Source organism: Onychomys torridus, chromosome 7 (genome assembly GCF_903995425.1).
Source record: "Onychomys torridus chromosome 7, mOncTor1.1, whole genome shotgun sequence".
Taxonomy (NCBI): Eukaryota; Metazoa; Chordata; class Mammalia; order Rodentia; family Cricetidae; genus Onychomys; species Onychomys torridus.
The window spans coordinates 115924944-115943264 of NC_050449.1; the positions used below are offsets into that span (position 1 = coordinate 115924944).

Sequence of the window (18321 nt, forward strand, 5' to 3'; positions counted from 1 at the left end):
CAGACACCTGGCAGCCAGGTCCACTTTGATGTGGTAAATAGGCACCTCAGCTAATATACAGAAGAATGGGTCATTGGTTGAAATCTGAAATTTCTTGGGTTTGGATGAGGACAAGTATTGCTTTCTGCCTCTCAAGCTCAGAAGGATGAATTAATCTTTGAAGGAAATGATATTGAGCTTCTTTCAGATTCAGTGGAGTGATTTAGCAAGCCACAACAGGTAAAAACAATGATATCAGAAAGTTTTTGAATGGTATCTTTGTGTCTGAAAAGGGAATAGTGCGGCAGGCTAATGAGTCAGACCTAAGTTACCCAGCTCCAGAAACAAGATCCTGAATTATAAGTATGATTTGAGGTGTCTTTGGGGACAATGAAAGACTTATATTGAAAAAAAAAAGTGATCTCATGCTCTTCTCGAAGGGCATGTGGCTAAAAGAGATATTCAGTGTAGTTAACTTCAGGACTTTGGGAGAGGCCACACATGAGTAGGAGCCAGGGCAGCAGAGCTGCTGCACTGTACTTAGCCTGTGTTTGTACTAAGTTAGCCCTTTGTTGGCTGTGAGTTTTCCAAATTTTTCTCACCAGTGCCTTACAGTCTGGATAAGGCTGGGTGTCTACTGTGGATAGCACTGATACTTTACATCTTGCATAACAGTAAACAGCTATTAAGAGTGCCTTCTATACCTTACAGCCTGAATAAGAATAAGACCCAGTTGGCTCTGAGGGTTTTGTGGCATCCCCTTTGTCTACACAAGTATTTTTGTTTCCATCTCTCTTGCTTTCTCATCATGGCGTAATTTCATCTGTAAAGAATTTAGGGGTGGAGAGATGACTCCACAGGTCATCTTGCTTGCTGTGTCACCATGAGGTCTAGAGTTCAGGTCCCAGCACTCATATAACAAGCCATGTGTCATACACACATCTAGAACCCCAGCTTAGAGTGGGGTGGAGACAGCAGGATCATTTTGGCTTGCTGTATTCCAGCCTAGCTTGTAAAACGAGTTCCAGGTTCAAGGAGGGACCTTGCCTCAAAGTAACAGGTAGGAAATGATAGAGGATGGTAGTGTTTTCTTCTGGCATCATATGAATGTACAAGTGTGTACACACACACACACACACACACACACACACACACACACACACACACAGGGAGAAGGGAGGGAAAGAGAGGTAGAGAGGTAGCGAGCCTGAGAGCAGCTAACCTGCTTTTGCATTGTGGATTAGTAGCTCACACATTTCACATTTCCAGGGCTATGTTGGGATTTCTTCCTGGCTCGGACTCACCTGTTTTGGTCTTTCCTTCCCTACCCTTGGATGGTGATTACAGTTCAGGAATAGTGTCCTCTTCATCCCAAACACACAGGCCCTGCATCCTTTCTGTCTGAGTTCACTTTCAGATACCATGGTTACATTTACAGAACGAAAAGTCATTATTGCTTCAAGGTCTTGGCACCTTATTTACGTATGTGACTAAACATTGCATTGAAATGGTTGAGCCACTAGAAATAGCAAGCCCTGCGGGGTACCAGATATATTTTTAAATGAAGTTTTTAATTTTAAAGGAATCAAAAGCATCTTAAAACAAAAAAGTACTTAGAGGTAGGCGAGTGCCTGACAACCAGGTTGGGGAGAAGCTTCCATTGTGAGAACTCAGAGCCAGTTGCCTTGACAACATGTGGCAGACATTTCAAGTATTTGACTAAGCCAGTCTCCTTTTAGGTCCTTCCTTACAAGCAAAGCTGTTTGTCTGGCCAGTCTCTAGCTCTGGGTTTCTGGTGCTCCCTCAGAAAAATGAGTGTTTCCTTTGGGTGTTTCCTGTAGTAGAAACTCACTTTTGAGAGGTAAAGGTGGAGCTTTGTTTTAGCCAAAGTGATTTTGCCTTCCTCCACTTGAACCCTAGCCTAAAATAAATAAATAAATTATATTTTTTAAAAAAATCATTGGGTTAGGATCTGGGACATGGTTCAGTCACTAAAATGCCTGCTGTACACGCACAAGCACCTACATAAAAGCGGGCCGAGGACTGGGAGTGTGGAGCTGGAGGATCCCTGGAGCCAGCTTTCTAGCTAGCCTAGCCACAATGGTAAGCTCAGGTTAGCAAGAGAACTTGCCCCCCCCCCCAAAAAAAATAAAATACAGAGTGACATGTAGTATTGTGTTCCCCCAAAATATTGTGCACCCTAATAAATTTATCTGGGGTCAGAGAACAGACAGCCACTAGATACAGAGGCTAGAAAATGGTGGCACTCACGCCTTTAATCCTAGCATTTCAGAGACAGAAATCCCTCTGGATCTCTGTGAGTTCAAGGCCACATTGGAAACAGCCAGGCATGGTGACACACGCCTTTAATCCCAGGGAGTGATGGTGGAAAACAGAAAGGTATATAAGGCATGAGGACCAGGAACTAGAAGCAATTTGGCTGGTTAAGCTTTTAGGCTTTGGAGCAGCACAGTTCAGCTAAGAGCCATTGGGATGAGGACTCAGAGGCTTCCAGTCTGAGGAAACAGGATCAGCTGAGAAGTTGGCCAGGTGAGGTAGCTGTGGCTTGTTCTATTTCTCTGATCTTCCAGCATTCACCCTAATAACTGGCCTCAGGTTTGATTTTATTAAGAAGACCTGTTAAGATTCCTGCTACAGTGACAGAAGATGCCTGTTGTTTACCTCTGGCTTCTATGTGCACATATGTGAACACACACATGAACATGTGTAACCCTCCTCCACATCCCCCCACCCCCACATACTTTCTGCTGGGCTATCAAGGTACTTTTCTGTAACTTTTTCTAAGTTTATGGTTTCATTTCTTGGTCTTTGTCTCAGGTGAAATTGCTCACACTGTGGCAAGTTTCTCCAACTCATTCTTAGTGGAGCTGCCGATAGCTCTATGGTCACCACTGTTTGAATTGTGGGTTATAAAGGTGTTTTCTTCTGTCTCCTGGCCCTCATCCGTGTCTAAGATGTCTTCACATTGTCAGGAAACCTAGAATTTGGCCCTGTGAAAGTATCTGTTGGAAGATTCTGCCCTGTTGAACTTAAATGTTTGAGGATGTTTCAAATTACATAAATTGCATCACTATGCCTTTTAGAAAGAGGGAGTGCTGGTCTCTGCTCACCTAGGCTGAAAAGAAATTGCAACTCAAACTAGTGAACCTCCTCTGTAGCTTTATGGAGAGGTTTTTTTGTTTTTTTTGTTTTTTTTGGTTTTTTTTTGAGCTGAGGATTGAACCCAGGGCCTTGAGCTTGCTAGGCAAGTGCTCTACCACTGAGCTAAATCCCCAACCCTATGGAGAGTGTTCTATCCCTAAATGTCAAGGGTAGCAAAGCTGTCTATTTGTTAGATTGCCTTGATGAAGTTCTTGTCAGTTGGCAAAGAATAATTACCAAGAAATTTAGCAAATTGTTGCTTTTCGTAGCTCCTAAGATCTTGAGTAGTATGGACAGGAGAAATTGTCAAAGTTACCAGGTATATTGTAAAACCTCAAAATACATTCACATTGTGTGCACGCACGCATGTACACCACACACACACACACACTTCTGAAGAAAAGCTATTTTCAGTAAGAAAGGACAGTGTCCTTCAAAACTATGGACCTTGATCTTGCTCCTGTTAACATTCTAAATTTTCTTTAAGAAATGTAGAATTCAAACCTTTCAAAATCACTTAAGAACTTAGTTTGTGGCCCCAGATTTGGAAGCAAGACCTTTAAGAAAAAAAAACACGCTGGGCAGTGGTGGCACACGCCTTTAATCCCAGCACTGGGGAGGCAGAGGCAGGTGGATCTCTGTGAGTTCGAGGCCAGCCTGGTCTACCAAGTGAGTTCCAGGAAAGGCTCCAAAGCTACACAGAGAAACCTGTCCCGAAAAACCTAAAACAAAACAAAACAAAACAACCCCCCCCCCCACACACACACACACTATAAAAATGCAGTGTCTAGCATTTGTCAGTTTTGGTTTTCTTTAAATGTTCGTTTTCAATCTAAAGATAGTGCCGCATGGAAAAAACATAGTTGCATAAAAAAATGAGTTCTTAGTCAAATGTAGGCTCAAGATTAATTAATTACACAGATATTAATACCCTTTCCTTCAATTCTGCAAAGAGGTGAGCAAAGAAGGAATAGGAGGTTTGATGCAGAACTGTGACAAAATGGAAACTGACATATGGAAAGAAGAGGAACAAAGGAAGGAGGCCAGGAGAAAGCCACAGTGAGGTCTCAGTAAGCTTGGCTGAGGGAATCATGGGGATGATGGTCCGGAAAGGAGGAAGGAGAAGGGAGGCCACATACATGGCCAGATGTGGTCCTGAAGATGTCAGGGAGTCACTGGGAAAGATGTAGCTTAGATGGAATGTAGCAGGACCTTGAGAGAAGAGAGAGCCCTGGTCTGGGAAGCTTGTCAAGGTAAAGGTGCCGGCAGCCTTGCTTCTCTTCTCCAAGGGGACAGATGGAAAGGGATGGGGTAGACAGACATGGAATGAGATGCTTACGAACTTCGCTGAAGAGTGGTGAGACTGACTGTAAAGTCCTCAGGCTTCTCAGAGGTAGAAAAAAGGTCATCTTCCTGGACCTGAGCCCTGTTGTGTGTAGCTGGATCTAGAATGGTATCTCCCTGTCATTCTCTGTTGTGGACAGTACTCTGTGAGTCTCTAGAGTTGAGTCATGAGTGAATGCATGTGCAGATCCATTTTTTCTTTCTTCTCTAATCCCACTGCCCACTGGTGTGTCTTAGGGTACCACTGCCCCTATGTCACTGTCTTCTCATTGGTGAATTAAAAGAGCAGAAGTATAATGCTGAGCCAGCAGGACAGTAGATCATTGAGCATAGGATCTCATTGTGAAGCCTTCTGAAAGGCTACTGTTCTGTGTTTCAGGTCTGGAAATTGCTAATGATAAACAGTTCTCCATTTGTCTTTGGGTTTTTTGAGACTCTGCACACAGATTTCTTAAATCACTGTGTAGTGTGTTGGGGAGGCATTTCTCAGATTAGGTGCTGTGAATAAACCAAACTGGGATTACAGGAACAATAGTACACTCTTTTTTTTTTTTTTTTTTTTTGAGACAGGGTTTCTCTGTGTAGTTTTGGTCCCTTTCCTAGAACTCACTTGGTAGCCCAGGTTGGCCTCAAACTCATAGAGATCCACCTGCCTCTACCTCTCCAGTGCTGGGATTAAAGGCGTGTGCCACCACCGCCCAGCGTACACTCATTTCTTTAAAAACCTGTTGTATTTATAAAATTATCTAGAACTTCATCTCTCTGGGGGAGCATATTCAGTCATTTTAAATCTAGATGCTAAAATAAATCGATTGTCCCTAGCAAACAAAAGTTTTTGGTGCTTTGCCAGTCGTGTTCAGTGGAGGGACCAAATCTGATGGAGGAGGGAAACTAAGTAAATAGACTGGCCCCCAGGAGATGATATTTAATCTCCTTTGTTACTTCTTATGGACCGCCAACTAGAGAGTTGCCTAATTAATGTTCCTTTGATCTGCTTGTGGCTTCAGACCTAAATTGAAATAATATAAACCCTTGGATCAAGATTGCTCTATTAGCGTTTAAAGCTAAAAAGAGTGTATTGTGCCTCACCTCTGTAGACCTAACACTTGAGAGGGTGAGACAGGAAGATTGCCCTGAGTGTAAGACCAGCCTGGGTTACATACAAGATTCTATCTCAAAACACAGAAAATGCAACCCATGTATAGCTGAATAAGTTGAGGGAACTGTCTTTTATGTTAACTCTGTAGTGTTAAAACATACGCCCACTAGATGGTAGGCACCTAAGCTCACTTGAGGCACACACACACACAGAGACACACATGAGCGCACGTGTGCACACTCAGTGGTGACAAAGAATTGTTTCTAGCCAAGTAATCTCAGGGAGCAGAGTTTCTGCCTTAGAGAGAGGGGAAACTGTTAATATTTTCATGGGTGTTAAGTCCCATGGTCTCTTGACTGTAGAAGTTTGAATAAGTAGTTTGCAGTGAACAAATGAAAAGAGAGTTTTGATTTTTAATCAGGTGGCTAAACTAAAAGCTTTTAAGTGATGTAATTTCAAAAAATGCCTTTGATGACTTTAGAAGACTAGAATTCACTGTTTTCATTTTGTTCTGTTTCTAATGGGCAGATCATAGAAGGTTCCAGAAAGGATGTGTGACTCTCAAAATGTATATTACTTGACTTAGTAAGAAAGCTAGACTACCATGGTAGGTAGGTTCAGCATGGAAAACACAGTACTCTCCTCAGGCCTAGCCTCCTTGCATACAGCAGTGGTCCTGACTATTCAGCAGCTAACATTACATTTCCTACAGATGGCAGTTGCAGAAGCAACAAATAGAACAGGTCAAGTCCAAATGTGAAGTTAGGAAGGCAAGTGGGGCCCAAACTCTGCACCCCTCTTTCACCGTGAGCTGACGATGTCCAAAAGGAGCATAGGTGAATGGTTGGCTATGTAAAGATCTCGCTCTCCCCACTTACTCTACCCTTGATTTTCTACTTCAGGTAAAACTGATTTCTAAAACCACAAACCTAGTTGAAGATAATGCTATTCTATTGCTATGTGACTTTTTTTAAATTAAATATGTTTATTTATTAAAATTTTTTTCCATTTTACATACCAACCCCAGTTCCTCCCCTTCTCCCGCCTCCTCACCTCCCTCCCACTCTGCCCCCATCCACTCCTCAGAGTGAGTAAGGCCTCCAATGGTAGTCAACAAAATCTGGCATACCAAGTTGAAGGAGAGCCTAGTCCCTCTCCATTGGGGCTGAACAAGGTATCCCACCACAGGGAATGGGCTCCAAAAAGCCAGTTCATGCATCTGGGATAAGTCCTGGTCCTGCTGCCAGGGACCCCACAAACAGATAGAGCCACATAGCTGTCACCCACATTCAGTGAGCCTAGTTCGGTCCCATTTAGGTTCCTGAGCTGTCAGTCTAGAGTCAGTGAGCTCCAACTAGCACCGGTCAGCTGTCTCTGTGGGTTTCCCCATCATGTTCTTGACCCCCTTTAATTTTTTTCCTTTTTTTTTGAATGTCGAATGCCATTTATTGAATGAGTGAGGAGATCTTAAATACAGGCTTACAGCACAATGGGGGAACCCTGGATGGCAGAAGTTCACTTCTGATATTTTTTGTTTGTTTGTTTGTTTTTGGTTTTTGAGCTGAGGATCGAACCCTGGGCCTTGCACTTGCTAGGCAAGCATTCTACCATTGAGCTAAATCCCCACCCCTGCTCCTGATGTTTTACAATCTTGCATCTAAGCAGTTAATGCCCAATATGCTGGATTCACAGACAAGGAGCTTCCCTTAAGCACTCGGGAGGGTGAATCTCGAAGGGAATTAGCATAGGGAGGATATCAAGGTCAAGGTCAGCAAGCAAGGCAACAGTTACCCAAAATGGGGGCCAGGGACCTACAGGTCCCCCCTTTTTCTAAAAAATGAGCTTCTGACTTAGGTTGCATGGGACGTCAGCAGGTCACTTTACTCGTCATGGAGACACCTGTCCAGGCCACACAGGTGTTCTGTCTTAGGTTGGTGAGCATCCCCCAGGTATTACCCGTCTCTCAATACTCATTATCATACAGGCTCAATTGTATGAGAGCTGCAGAGTTGACTGTTGCCAAAGATCTCTAAGTGGTGCTGGGCTTGCAATCTGTGTGTTCGACACAGAAAAGACCAACAGCTATGTGACTTTTATTCAGTGTCTGGAAGCAGATCCAGGGGCTTAGAGGGTGTATTACAAAATAATTCATTATAAAATACTCTCATTATAATGCATATTCATTATAATTCATATTATATTTTATTATAATATATTCATTGGAAATATTTTGATATTTTATTATGAGCAACTCAAATACACACAAAATAAGCTGTTAATGGGTCCCATTGCTAGTTTCATTTTTTTCTTATTTGCTTTACATACTTCTTTAAAAATATAGTGGATAAATATTTTTTTAAAAAAAGATTTCTACAATAGCAAGGTCTAAGAAAAATTTCCCATAATCCTTACCCACCCTGCCCTTCAAATCAATCTATTTTCCTTGTGTATTTGTGACCACAATGCAATGAGAATTTAACTATGAAACTTAAATGAGGTATACAAATTTGCATACAGACTTTTACATGTCTACCTTATTCTTAATTCAGCAGCATTTTGGGTGTACCTCAGTGTTGGAGAGTATAAGATGATGAGAGTATAAAACAAAATAGAAGATGGCTCCTGACATGTTTGTTAAAAATGGAAGTTTTAAAGATATTTGACTAGAAAACTAAAGAGAATAATTCTGTGCCATGCTAGCAGGTCGAGGTTGAAAAGTCAGCATTAGCATTGACAAAGTTGACTTGGAGAGGCAAGCTACTCCCTGTCAGTTAGTCTGATTCTTGAGCTGGTAGAGTTCCTCATGCCTGGCACCCCTGTATACCAGGTGCCTATGGAGTCCCTGGGAGCTGGTGATTCATGTATGTGGCAGAGAAACCACAGCTTACGTATTATGGGGGCCAGGCTGCTGGGACCACCATCTGATTGGCTAGTTTGTCAGTGTGTCTTGTCATGAGGAGATGGAAATGGTGGTCAGAGTTGAGTTATTCTTCACCTTTAAAAAAGATTCATTATTTATTTTATGTATATGTGTATTTTGTTTGCATTTATGTCCGCACACTACTCAAGGGCATCAGATTCCATGAGACTACAGATATAAACAGTTCTGAACTGCGTGTGGATGCTGGGAATTGAACTCAGGACCTGGAAAAACAGCCAGTTCTCTTACTGAGCTGATTCTCTCTAATCACTGTTCTGCATTTTAAAAAACTGTTTTCTAGGCTAGGGTTATAGCTCCATGTTAGAGCGCTTATTAGCATGCCTGAGTTGTTGGGTTTGATCTCTATTACCACCCCAAAGTTTTGTTTTTTTCATATTAGCACTCTGTTATTTAAAACAACAACAATAACAAAACAGCATATAAAACAACCAAGGAAATCTAGGAATGCAACTCAGTTGGTAGAATGCTTGCCTAACATGCATGAAGCCCTGGGTTAGATTTCCAGGAGCACACAGTTCAGGTGTAGTAAATGGCATGTATCTGTGATCTCTGCACTCAAGAGATAGAAGCAGGTAGATTAGAAATTCAGTTTGAGGCTAACCTGGAATACATGAGATCCTGTCTCAAAAGGAATGAGCAAATAAATCTAGCATAAGAAAGGCAGCCCTTTTAGATTACTGCTTCCTACTATATCTGCCTTCTTCCTGGGTTTGAAGCTTTCCTCACTTGTTCATCTTAAGGAATATAGAAGTGCTCTGCATTTGGGGTAAAGTATACCTACCTTTCCTTGAAAGTCAACTACAAATGGAGCCATTTGAGACATACTTTCCTGTTACCCCCTGTAGGCAGACTTTTCTTTCCCACCCTCCAGTTCCCAAATAACTGAGGGGAGACTCAATATTAATTATAAATGCTCAGCCAATAGCTCAGGCTTATTACTAATTAGCTCTTACAACTTAAATTAACCCATATCTCTTATCTAAGTTCTACCACGTGGCTCATGGCTTGTTACCTCATTTTGTACATGTCTTGTTTCCTCTGTGTCTAGCTGTCAACTCTCAAGACTCCTCTCTTTTTCTTTCCAGCGTCCTCCTTGTCTGGCTTGCTTGCCCTGCTATAGGCCAGTCAGCTCTTTATTAACCAGTGGGAGCAATACATTTTTACAGTGTACAGATTGTTTCACAGCAGCCCCTTTCCTCTTTTTCCACCTATGGCAGTGCTGAGGATTAACTTAGAGGCCTCGGGATTGCTCGGGAAGCACTCTGCTACTAAGGGACACACAGCCCTTTATCCACTTCTTTTACACTTTTTAAAGTTCAATAGAAAAAGAAGTACATGGTGGTTATAATCCGGTTGACTTTATCAACTTCAAACCTCGTCATTTTGTCAAGGTCCATCCATTTTTAAAAATTCTATATTAAATGTGTCTTTTAGGCAGAAAGTAAACTTAAGGAACTTTTGATTACTCTCCCCATGTAGACAACAGCTTGATTCATATTATACAATAAAGAGAAAATAATGAGGCTATGGAAACTATCAGTCCCTAGGTTCTATATAGACTCAAGATTTAGTTTGAAATGAGAATCACATCATACTCTTGACATTTATAATTCCTTTTCAGATGAGCTACATTCTTGGTCTCCAGCATGTGTTTATCCTGGCCAAAATGTTCACAGGTAGATTGGAAAGCTCAGTAGTTAAGAGCACTTGCTGCTCTTCTTGAGGACCCAAGTTCAGTTTCCAACACCTGTATCTGACATCTCACAGCCATCTGTTAACTCTAGTTTCAGGGGATTTGACAACCTCTTCTGGCCTCCGTCAACAGTGGCACTCACGTGCATATGCCCCATACCCACACATACAATTTAAAGTAAAAATAAAATCTTTCTTTAAAAAGTTCATAGCTGTTTCCTGTACTGTAACTTGTTAGTCATGGATGATAGGCAAATGATTTGGGAGTCTGTTATCATTGAACATGTCTAGGAAAGGTGGGGGAGACATTCCAATAACATCATCTCTTTCTTCCCAGAATAAATGGCTATTCCCTCACTTTGAGAGTTAGTGGAAATAGGTTGGTGAATACTTGGCAATTTAATTGCTTTTAAGAACTGAGTCTCAAAGTCGTGATATGTGTGGTGGAGTGCTTCAGGGCCGACTGTGTGTTTATGCCTCTTCCTTTTTTGGCAGGAAATCACTACCTGTTTGCCAGATTACTACAAATGGACTCAATACCTGTTTATCAAACTCTACGAAGCTGGTCTGGCCTATCAAAGGGAGGTAAATTCATGTTAGCTACCCTTTTAAAATTTTATAAATTCTCTCCATCTTAGAATCATCACTTTTAGCCAGGTGTGGTGGCACATACCTTTAATCCTAACACTGGAGAGGTAGAGGCAGGTGAATCTTGGTGAGTTCAAGTTTCAGGACAGCCAGAGCTACGTAGTGAGACTCTGTCCCAAAAACACTAAGAGAAAGAGAGAGAGAGAGAGAGAGAGAGAGAGAGAGAGAGAGAGAGAGAAGAGAAGAGAAGAGAAGAGAAGAGAAGAGAAGAGAAGAGAAGAGAAGAGAAGAGAAGAGAAGAGAAGAGAAGAGGAGGGGAGGGGAGGGGAGGGGAGGAGAGGAAAAGAGACAAGAGGAGAGGAGAGAAGAAAAGAATCATAACTTTTACATGAGAAAGGAAGAAAATCCTGTTTGTTTGCACTGGTACAGATGAGTACAGTCTCAAGTTCATAGACTCATCTGCAGAAGATCTAGCACTACCAAAAATAAAACTATTTTTTTTTTTTTACCTGCTAAGTAAAACCTTCGTGCAATCTCTCTGATGTTAGTGGTAATAATAGAGAGGCCAATCTTCTTTGGTTTATGAACCTAAAAAATTTAGGTCCTAGTTACTTAATATCCTGGTCATCTCTATATAATTATGAGGGGAAGACTTGGGGACTCCATGTTAGAGGTGATAAACTGTTCCATGCTCATCTTTCTGTCTGATTCCAGATGGCATAGCTTCAAGTTTTTGGTTAACTATACTACTTACAGTTATAAAATCATGACCTAGATTATAGCTCGTGGATTAGCTAACTTCTCTCCACCCTGATTTTTTTTTTTTTTTTTTTTTTTGGTTTTTCGAGACAGGGTTTCTCTGTGTAGCTTTACGCCTTTTCCTGGAACTCACTTGGTAGCCCAAGCTGGTCGAACTCATAGAGATCCACCTGGCTCTGCCTCCCAAGTGCTGGGATTAAAGGCGTGTGCCACCACCACCCGGCCTGATATTTATGCTGATGTGGAAAACATCTAGAACCAGTCAGGTTCCAACATATCTTGAAAGAGCCACTGAAGATACTATAATAAAGGGCTAACTGTGCTAATGTTAGCACAGTCTCAAAGAGGTGGAAAGTAAGGATACCTCCAGCACAGGCTCGAGGGCCATGCTGATTCCCCAACCAAGCAGGAGAGGCTGTCTGACAGTGTGTAGCTTTCAGTGACACCTCCCACAGCCCACCAGAGTTCCTTACAGAAGCAGACCAGCCTGCAGACCGGACTTGAGGTGGATGCAGACCAGACTAGAGGTGGACACAGACTAGATGTGAGGTGGACGCAGGCCAGACTAGAGGTGGAGCAGGTCAGACTAGAGGTGGACGCAGACTGTAAACAGGAAGGAAAAAGGATCTGTGAGGTAGTTGCTAGCACCATCTCTGATGGGAATTACTAGGAATACTTTTTGGTACTGAGGAATTGCACATAGTCTACCATTAAAATTTTAAACAATGTGTATTAAATCAGGTAGTACAACCTTTAGACTCCTCTGTGCTCAGTCCTTCTTTTACTAGGAGGCACTTGAATGTCCACAGTAGTAAGTGTAGGCAGAAGTATTTGTCTTAAACAAAGACAGAAACTATCAGGAACTCTGGAGTGTCTTCCTCATGGTAAGGACCATGTGTTTTTCCAGCCAAGTGAATCTATGGAGTAGGACTCAGAGTGATTACCTTGGGGTACAGTGTTGAAGGCAAAAAGCAAAGCAGTTTTCTTGAGATGCTGAAAATGTTTTGACATGGGTAGTGGTTACATGTTTACTCATTTAAAAATTCATTAATTGCTCACTTAAGACTTGTCTACTTTCTATATAATACACATTAAATTAAACTGCAGTCTTTAAACATAGACTAGAATTCCTCCTCTGTCTGTCAGTGTCTGAGACCTTAGAGTTGCAATGTTATATTGCTTCTCTACTCCTCATATTCATTCTCTGTGATGTGATTCTCTGAGTCTTACCACAAAGCTGGTTGTGTATAAGCCAAGGGTGATGGCACACAACTGTAATCCCAGCTCTCGGAAGACTGAGGCAGGAGTAGCTCAAGCTAAGCCTGAGCTAGATAGCCACTTAGCTGTAAACCACTTAACGTGGGAACCATCACCTGGTTACCACTCAGTAAGTTAGTGTTGTTATTAAAACCAGTATATTTATTTCTTCTGCAGTACCCTTTTCTTCTAAACTTCAAATAGATACCATTTTTTTCTTCTTTTCCAAAGTGTTCCAAAATTTCATATCCTGAATGTTCATCCTGTCATTCAAGAAAAACCTAAAGTTGAGTTAAGACATATGCTCAAAGACTTCCAACTTCCCCAAGTCTACTCTAGCAAGGGCATTTCATGTGTCCTTGTCACAGCTTGCTAGTGGCCCATTCATCAGGCAGCCCACCCTAAAGATGCCCTCAGGCTTGGAACCACACTGTTCCATTACAACCTTGTTTTCCAAGGGGACCTCCACAGAGCATTCACCACAGTGTACCCCTCTGTCTCCTGTGTCCTAACAGGCCTTGGTTAACTGGGATCCAGTGGATCAAACAGTGCTGGCTAATGAGCAAGTGAATGAATATGGCTGTTCATGGCGTTCTGGAGCCAAGGTGGAGAAGAAGTACCTCCAACAGTGGTTCATTAAGACAACTGCATATGCAAAGGTAAGTGGTGGTAAGAGACTTTCAGTAATCCCCAATATGTGATTAGACCACACTGGCAGTTCTGTTGAAGGAGCCTAAGCAGAGCCTTTAGAGATGGGAGGCAGAGACCCTCAGTGTTCACATACAGGGTGGTGGGCAGGGATCTTGAAGTTTTAACAAGAAAGTCACCTAGAGCTCATTCCAAGTCATTGTTTGCTGAGCTGTCACAAAGCAACAGTAACTCTATCTGTAATTATGCATCCAAAAAAGAGAAGAGGAATGAGTCTTTGTGATGCTACAGAGGGCTTGAGTTCTAGTTTCACCGTGCCATCGCTTATAGTGACCTAGAAGTGAAGAGCTGACTGGTCTCTAGGAGGGAAAGCCAGGGTAGGAATGAGCTGGGCCAAGTCCAAAGCTCCAGAGGTGACTCTGCTATATCTCTGATCAACTGTGAAGGCTACCCTGGGTCTTAGTTTCCTGGTGAGCAAGATGAGTGATTAGACCTGATGATGGTTCAAATTCCTTCTGGCTGATTTCTGTATTCAAAGATTTAAGACAAAGCCAACAGTACAAGCAGAATTGCTTACTAAGTCATAGTGGCATGGACAAAGTCATGAGTTCTGTATGTCTGTAATACTCAGCGCTTCTATTTTGACTTAAGTCTCAAAGGCAACCCATGGCATGCCTAGACAAAGTCTGTGACTCATCTACAGATAACTGAGGTCGGATATTGTGTGCAGGCCTCATGTACAGAGAAAGCACAGAGTTCTAGGCAACTTCTGATTCCCACATTCTGGGCCAAACCCAAACCATGTCCCACTAGCTCAGGAGACCCTCACTGTCCTCCCTCTAAAGACTGTTCTCAGCGAGGCTCTTTTTTTTTTTTTTTTTTTTTTTTTTTTTTTTAAGTTCATTTTTATACAGCTGATCCTGGGCATGGATCTGGAAAAGGTTCAAAAGATCTTATTAGTCAATGCCTGGAGGAAAGCAAAGCTGAGTGTAGCTCTCTGCATAGGTCCTCTCTGCTAGCCTCAGATCCACCATGTCCCTCCAGCCCTCCAGAGACTCTCTGGTGGCATATTAGAAAGGAGGGGTGCCAGTCCCCTCACTGACCTGCCATGCAACTCTAATGGCAGCATTGGAAGGCCACCTGGTTAGCGCCTGTGTTTTGACCTCTGCTTTGAGTTGGTAATGTAATGACTTGGCACCAGAGGCATTGTTCTTTAAACTGTCAGCTGTGAATTTTCAACTGTTCAGCAGAAATGCTGAGTTGCCATGGTAACTCTTGGTGAACTCCTGTGCAGATTTATTGGAAAAGCTCTTAGGAGGTCAGCACTGAAAATTGGGAGAAGACAGAGAGTCCATGACACTGGCCCAGGCAATGGCTCTGGTAGGAGAGCAGAGTAGACCCAGGGCTGTGTGGCACATGGAAACCTATGCCTGGCTAAGAGGCATTGAATCTCCAAAGGTCATGTTTGAAAGCATGGAAAACACCCTAGGACTGAGTATAAAAACAGACTAGAGTGGCCTTACTGAAGATTTAAAGTAAGCCTCTGAGAGACTCAAATAGAACTTCTAGAACAAAATAGACCCAAAGGGGGTCAAGCATGATCCAGCGCCCTTGTAGGGTATCATCTGCAGTACCCAGCATGTAATAAAAATTACTACATATTTTTTTTTAAAAAGCAGGATACTGTGACCTTTAATTTAAAAAAAAAAGTTTAGACATGGACCAAGGGGTTGAAGTTAGTTGATAATACCAAGGCATTTGTTGTATAAATGAACAGGACTTGAAAAGAAAAGATGATCATTGAATTTCAGGAGAACAGAAACCACTGGTAACAGTGAACCGACTAGAAATGAAAGCTTCAGTGTTTGGGCTGCAGAGAGACAAGCAAGAGTGGAACAGATCATAAAGCCAACATTGTGTTGTGAGGACACTCCCTCGTGACAGCCCCACCTTGTATTGGGAACACATATTGAATGGTACTAGCAGATATATGTGTGCTGGGGGTTGAGAAGCTAAGAGATGAGCATTGCAAGTTAAACTTGAGAGCCACGTGGGAAAACTCAAAGTAGGTCTGGAGAGGTGATTAGGGGCTGGATCAAGTCTGACAAATTTTGGCTTCAGCACAGGAACCATATGAAATAATGAAATATTGTAAAGAAGGGAGTAATGTCAGAACTGTGAGGTAGTTCTTTTTTTTTTTTTTTTTTTTTTTTTTTTTGAGATGTATAGTGCATGTGAGTACAAGTGCCTGAGGAGGCCAGAAGTTATGGATCTCACGGAACTGAAGTTACAGATGGTTGTGAGCCACCCAGAGTGGACGCTGGAAGCTGAACTCAGGCCTCTCAAGAATAGAAAGCACTGTTAACCATGGAGCCATCTCAGTAGTCCCCAGAATTTTGTTTTCATAAGAACATTACGGAGTAGATAGTTGTGGCTGCAGGCACCAGTCCAAATGCTTTTGCAATGGTCCCAACATGCAGAATCTAGACTTAGCTAGGAGGAGTAGAAGGGGATTAGAAAAGTACTCAGAGGCAGAATCCCCCAGCTTGGTGATCTTTTAGATGAGAGGATGCAGGTAGCGGTAGCATCCAGGAAGACCTGACTTGATGGGACATTCAGGGTTGGACCACTCTCTTGGATAGAGGTAGTCTTCCTGGGTAGAGGTAGTCCCAGTGGGAAGAGGTAGTCCTCATGGGAAGAGGTAGTTCTTTGAGTCTGAGATGGCCATCAGACACTTGAGTGGAGAGGGAAAAATATAGGAGCTTGGAAAATTTGGTCCAGATTTCTAAAGATCTAATGAAATAGGACTCTTGAAAGCCTGGTATAACTGTCATGAATTAGTGAAGAAGCCTGGCTGTAGATAAAGATGAGACATTGGGCCAACTAAGAATGCTTTCAGCTACAAGCAACTGAAAACCCAAGTCACGGTGGTTTAAACCAGAGGAAGTTACTTTTCCCACATAATGGGAACCAGATGCTGGTACTAAACTGGTACAAGAGCTCTGACGACATCTCAGTGCTTCTCTTGGCCTTTTCTTCCTGCTTATGATCTTATGGTTGCTAGATGGCTACTGCAGCTCCCTTCAGATCCTACATCTCCATTAAAGACAGAAGCAGCAGGAGCAGTGCAAATGAGTCCTTTTATCTGGAAAGCAAGAAATTTCCCAGAATCACCACCCCCAATAGAATTCCATTCATGTTTTATGTCACATGGCCACCCCCAGCATTAAGGGAAAGAGCAAAGTGGACGTGGGCTTTTCAGCTTCTGCAGTCCAAGTGGAAGAGGATTGAGCAGTGGGTGCTGGCTTGGCCTGAGGGCTGTCTGCCACAGGATCTTCAGAGCTCTGTGTTTGCCCCCAGGCTGCCCATGTGGTCAGCTTAGGAGCTAGGCTATGTCCAGGAGCCCTCTCATTCACTTGTGTTCCAGAGTCTAAAGGGAACTCTGAAACATAAAACCATTTTATTAAAAGCTGTTGTGAGTGTGTTACATTTCTTCCTTTTACCACTGCTCAGCCCTTCAGAGTTGTTCAATGTGAGTTGTAAGCATGATCTCAGCCAGTGACTGACACAGAGAGTTGAGGTAGAAGAGAAGTCAGTGTGGGGTGGTATCTCATGGGCAGCTGTGCTGTCTTACCCATGAGAGGAGGAGGGTGAATGGTGTTTTCCATGAAGGAGACACGGGGATTGGCTGTGTTAGATGTCCTTCCCATTAGCAGTTTTAGCTAGCTGCCCTGATTAAATGATAGTTTCTGAATTGTGCCCTGCCTCGGAGTCTATGGAACAAGGCAGAGGGAGATGCCTTCTTCCAACTTGTGACATACCTACTTCCTCACATTTACTTTTGTGAATGAAAGCTGCTTAAAAGAACTGTATTTCCCCTGAATCTTCTACAAGGCAGGTGTACTGATTAGAACTTCAGACGTGTGGAGAGGTTAGAATGTTGCAAATCCAGACCCACATTTTCTTGGAGCAACTGTAGCCCTCTTAGTAGCCATTTGTTGCCCCCTCTGTACTTAACCTAAAGTCTTTGTGACCATTAGCTAAATCCTTAGCAATGTATACACAGAATTCTAGTTTTTCTTTGGAATGTATAAACAGACCCCTAGTTTCCAGCCAATCAAAGTACTAAGAATGCTGTCAAGGGATCTGAGGCCTGGAGTAGAGGTTTCTCACTTTGCTGTGGCTGCCTGCCTGCTGCTCTCCCGTGTCTTTACAAACTGCCTTGATTTATGGCTTTCTTTGTTCTGTTACTCTAAAAACCATCAAAGTTCTACCACATTAGAACATGGAATTTGCTATAACCTAAATCTGTGTTCTTGGGCTATAGTCACTCATATTTGATTCCAAAATAAAGCCATCTCTTTTCTCTTGGGAGATGAGAGCTATATTTTTGTTTGTTTTTGGGTTTTGTGGACACTTTTGTGTATGTTTGTGCACAGGGTCTCTTGCTGGCCTTGAACTCCAGATCATCCTGCCTCAGACTACCAAGTGCCAGGATTGTGTGTTCCACCAAGCCTGACTCTTCAGGATTTCATACCTCATATATAAAAGTCTAAAAACGTGGTGTTTCCCCAGATTTTTTTTATTCTGTGAGCCAACTGGATTTCTATGCCTGTGGTTTACATGGTGGGAAGAGAAACTACTTGCCAAGGGTAGAGATGTGAGATGAGATCAGGACTGCCCCCACAAAAGGGGAATGGACAGCTGTGGTCAAGAAAAGCTGAGTGAGTGTTGCTACTCCGTCATCTTCTGTGTTGTGGGGTGAGGCATTCCCTAAAGACCTGCTTATCCAAAATTAGTTTTGAATAAATGCATTGTTTTATACAGGGAACTGAAAAGAGCTTGTTTGGTG

At 42.6% G+C, this 18321-nt stretch overlaps 1 protein-coding gene across 4 annotated transcripts in view; it reads left to right on the forward strand.

The window, feature by feature from the left end:
- Lars2 (leucyl-tRNA synthetase 2, mitochondrial) overlaps nucleotides 1-18321 on the forward strand; it is a 113918-nt gene that overhangs the window by 47019 nt on the left and 48578 nt on the right. For all 4 annotated transcript variants that reach the window (XM_036192676.1, XM_036192678.1, XM_036192679.1 and 1 more), the window contains exons 6-7: nucleotides 10713-10802; nucleotides 13337-13480. In XM_036192676.1, coding sequence (XP_036048569.1) covers nucleotides 10713-10802; nucleotides 13337-13480 — 234 coding nt within the window. The remainder of the gene's footprint in view (nucleotides 1-10712; nucleotides 10803-13336; nucleotides 13481-18321) is intronic.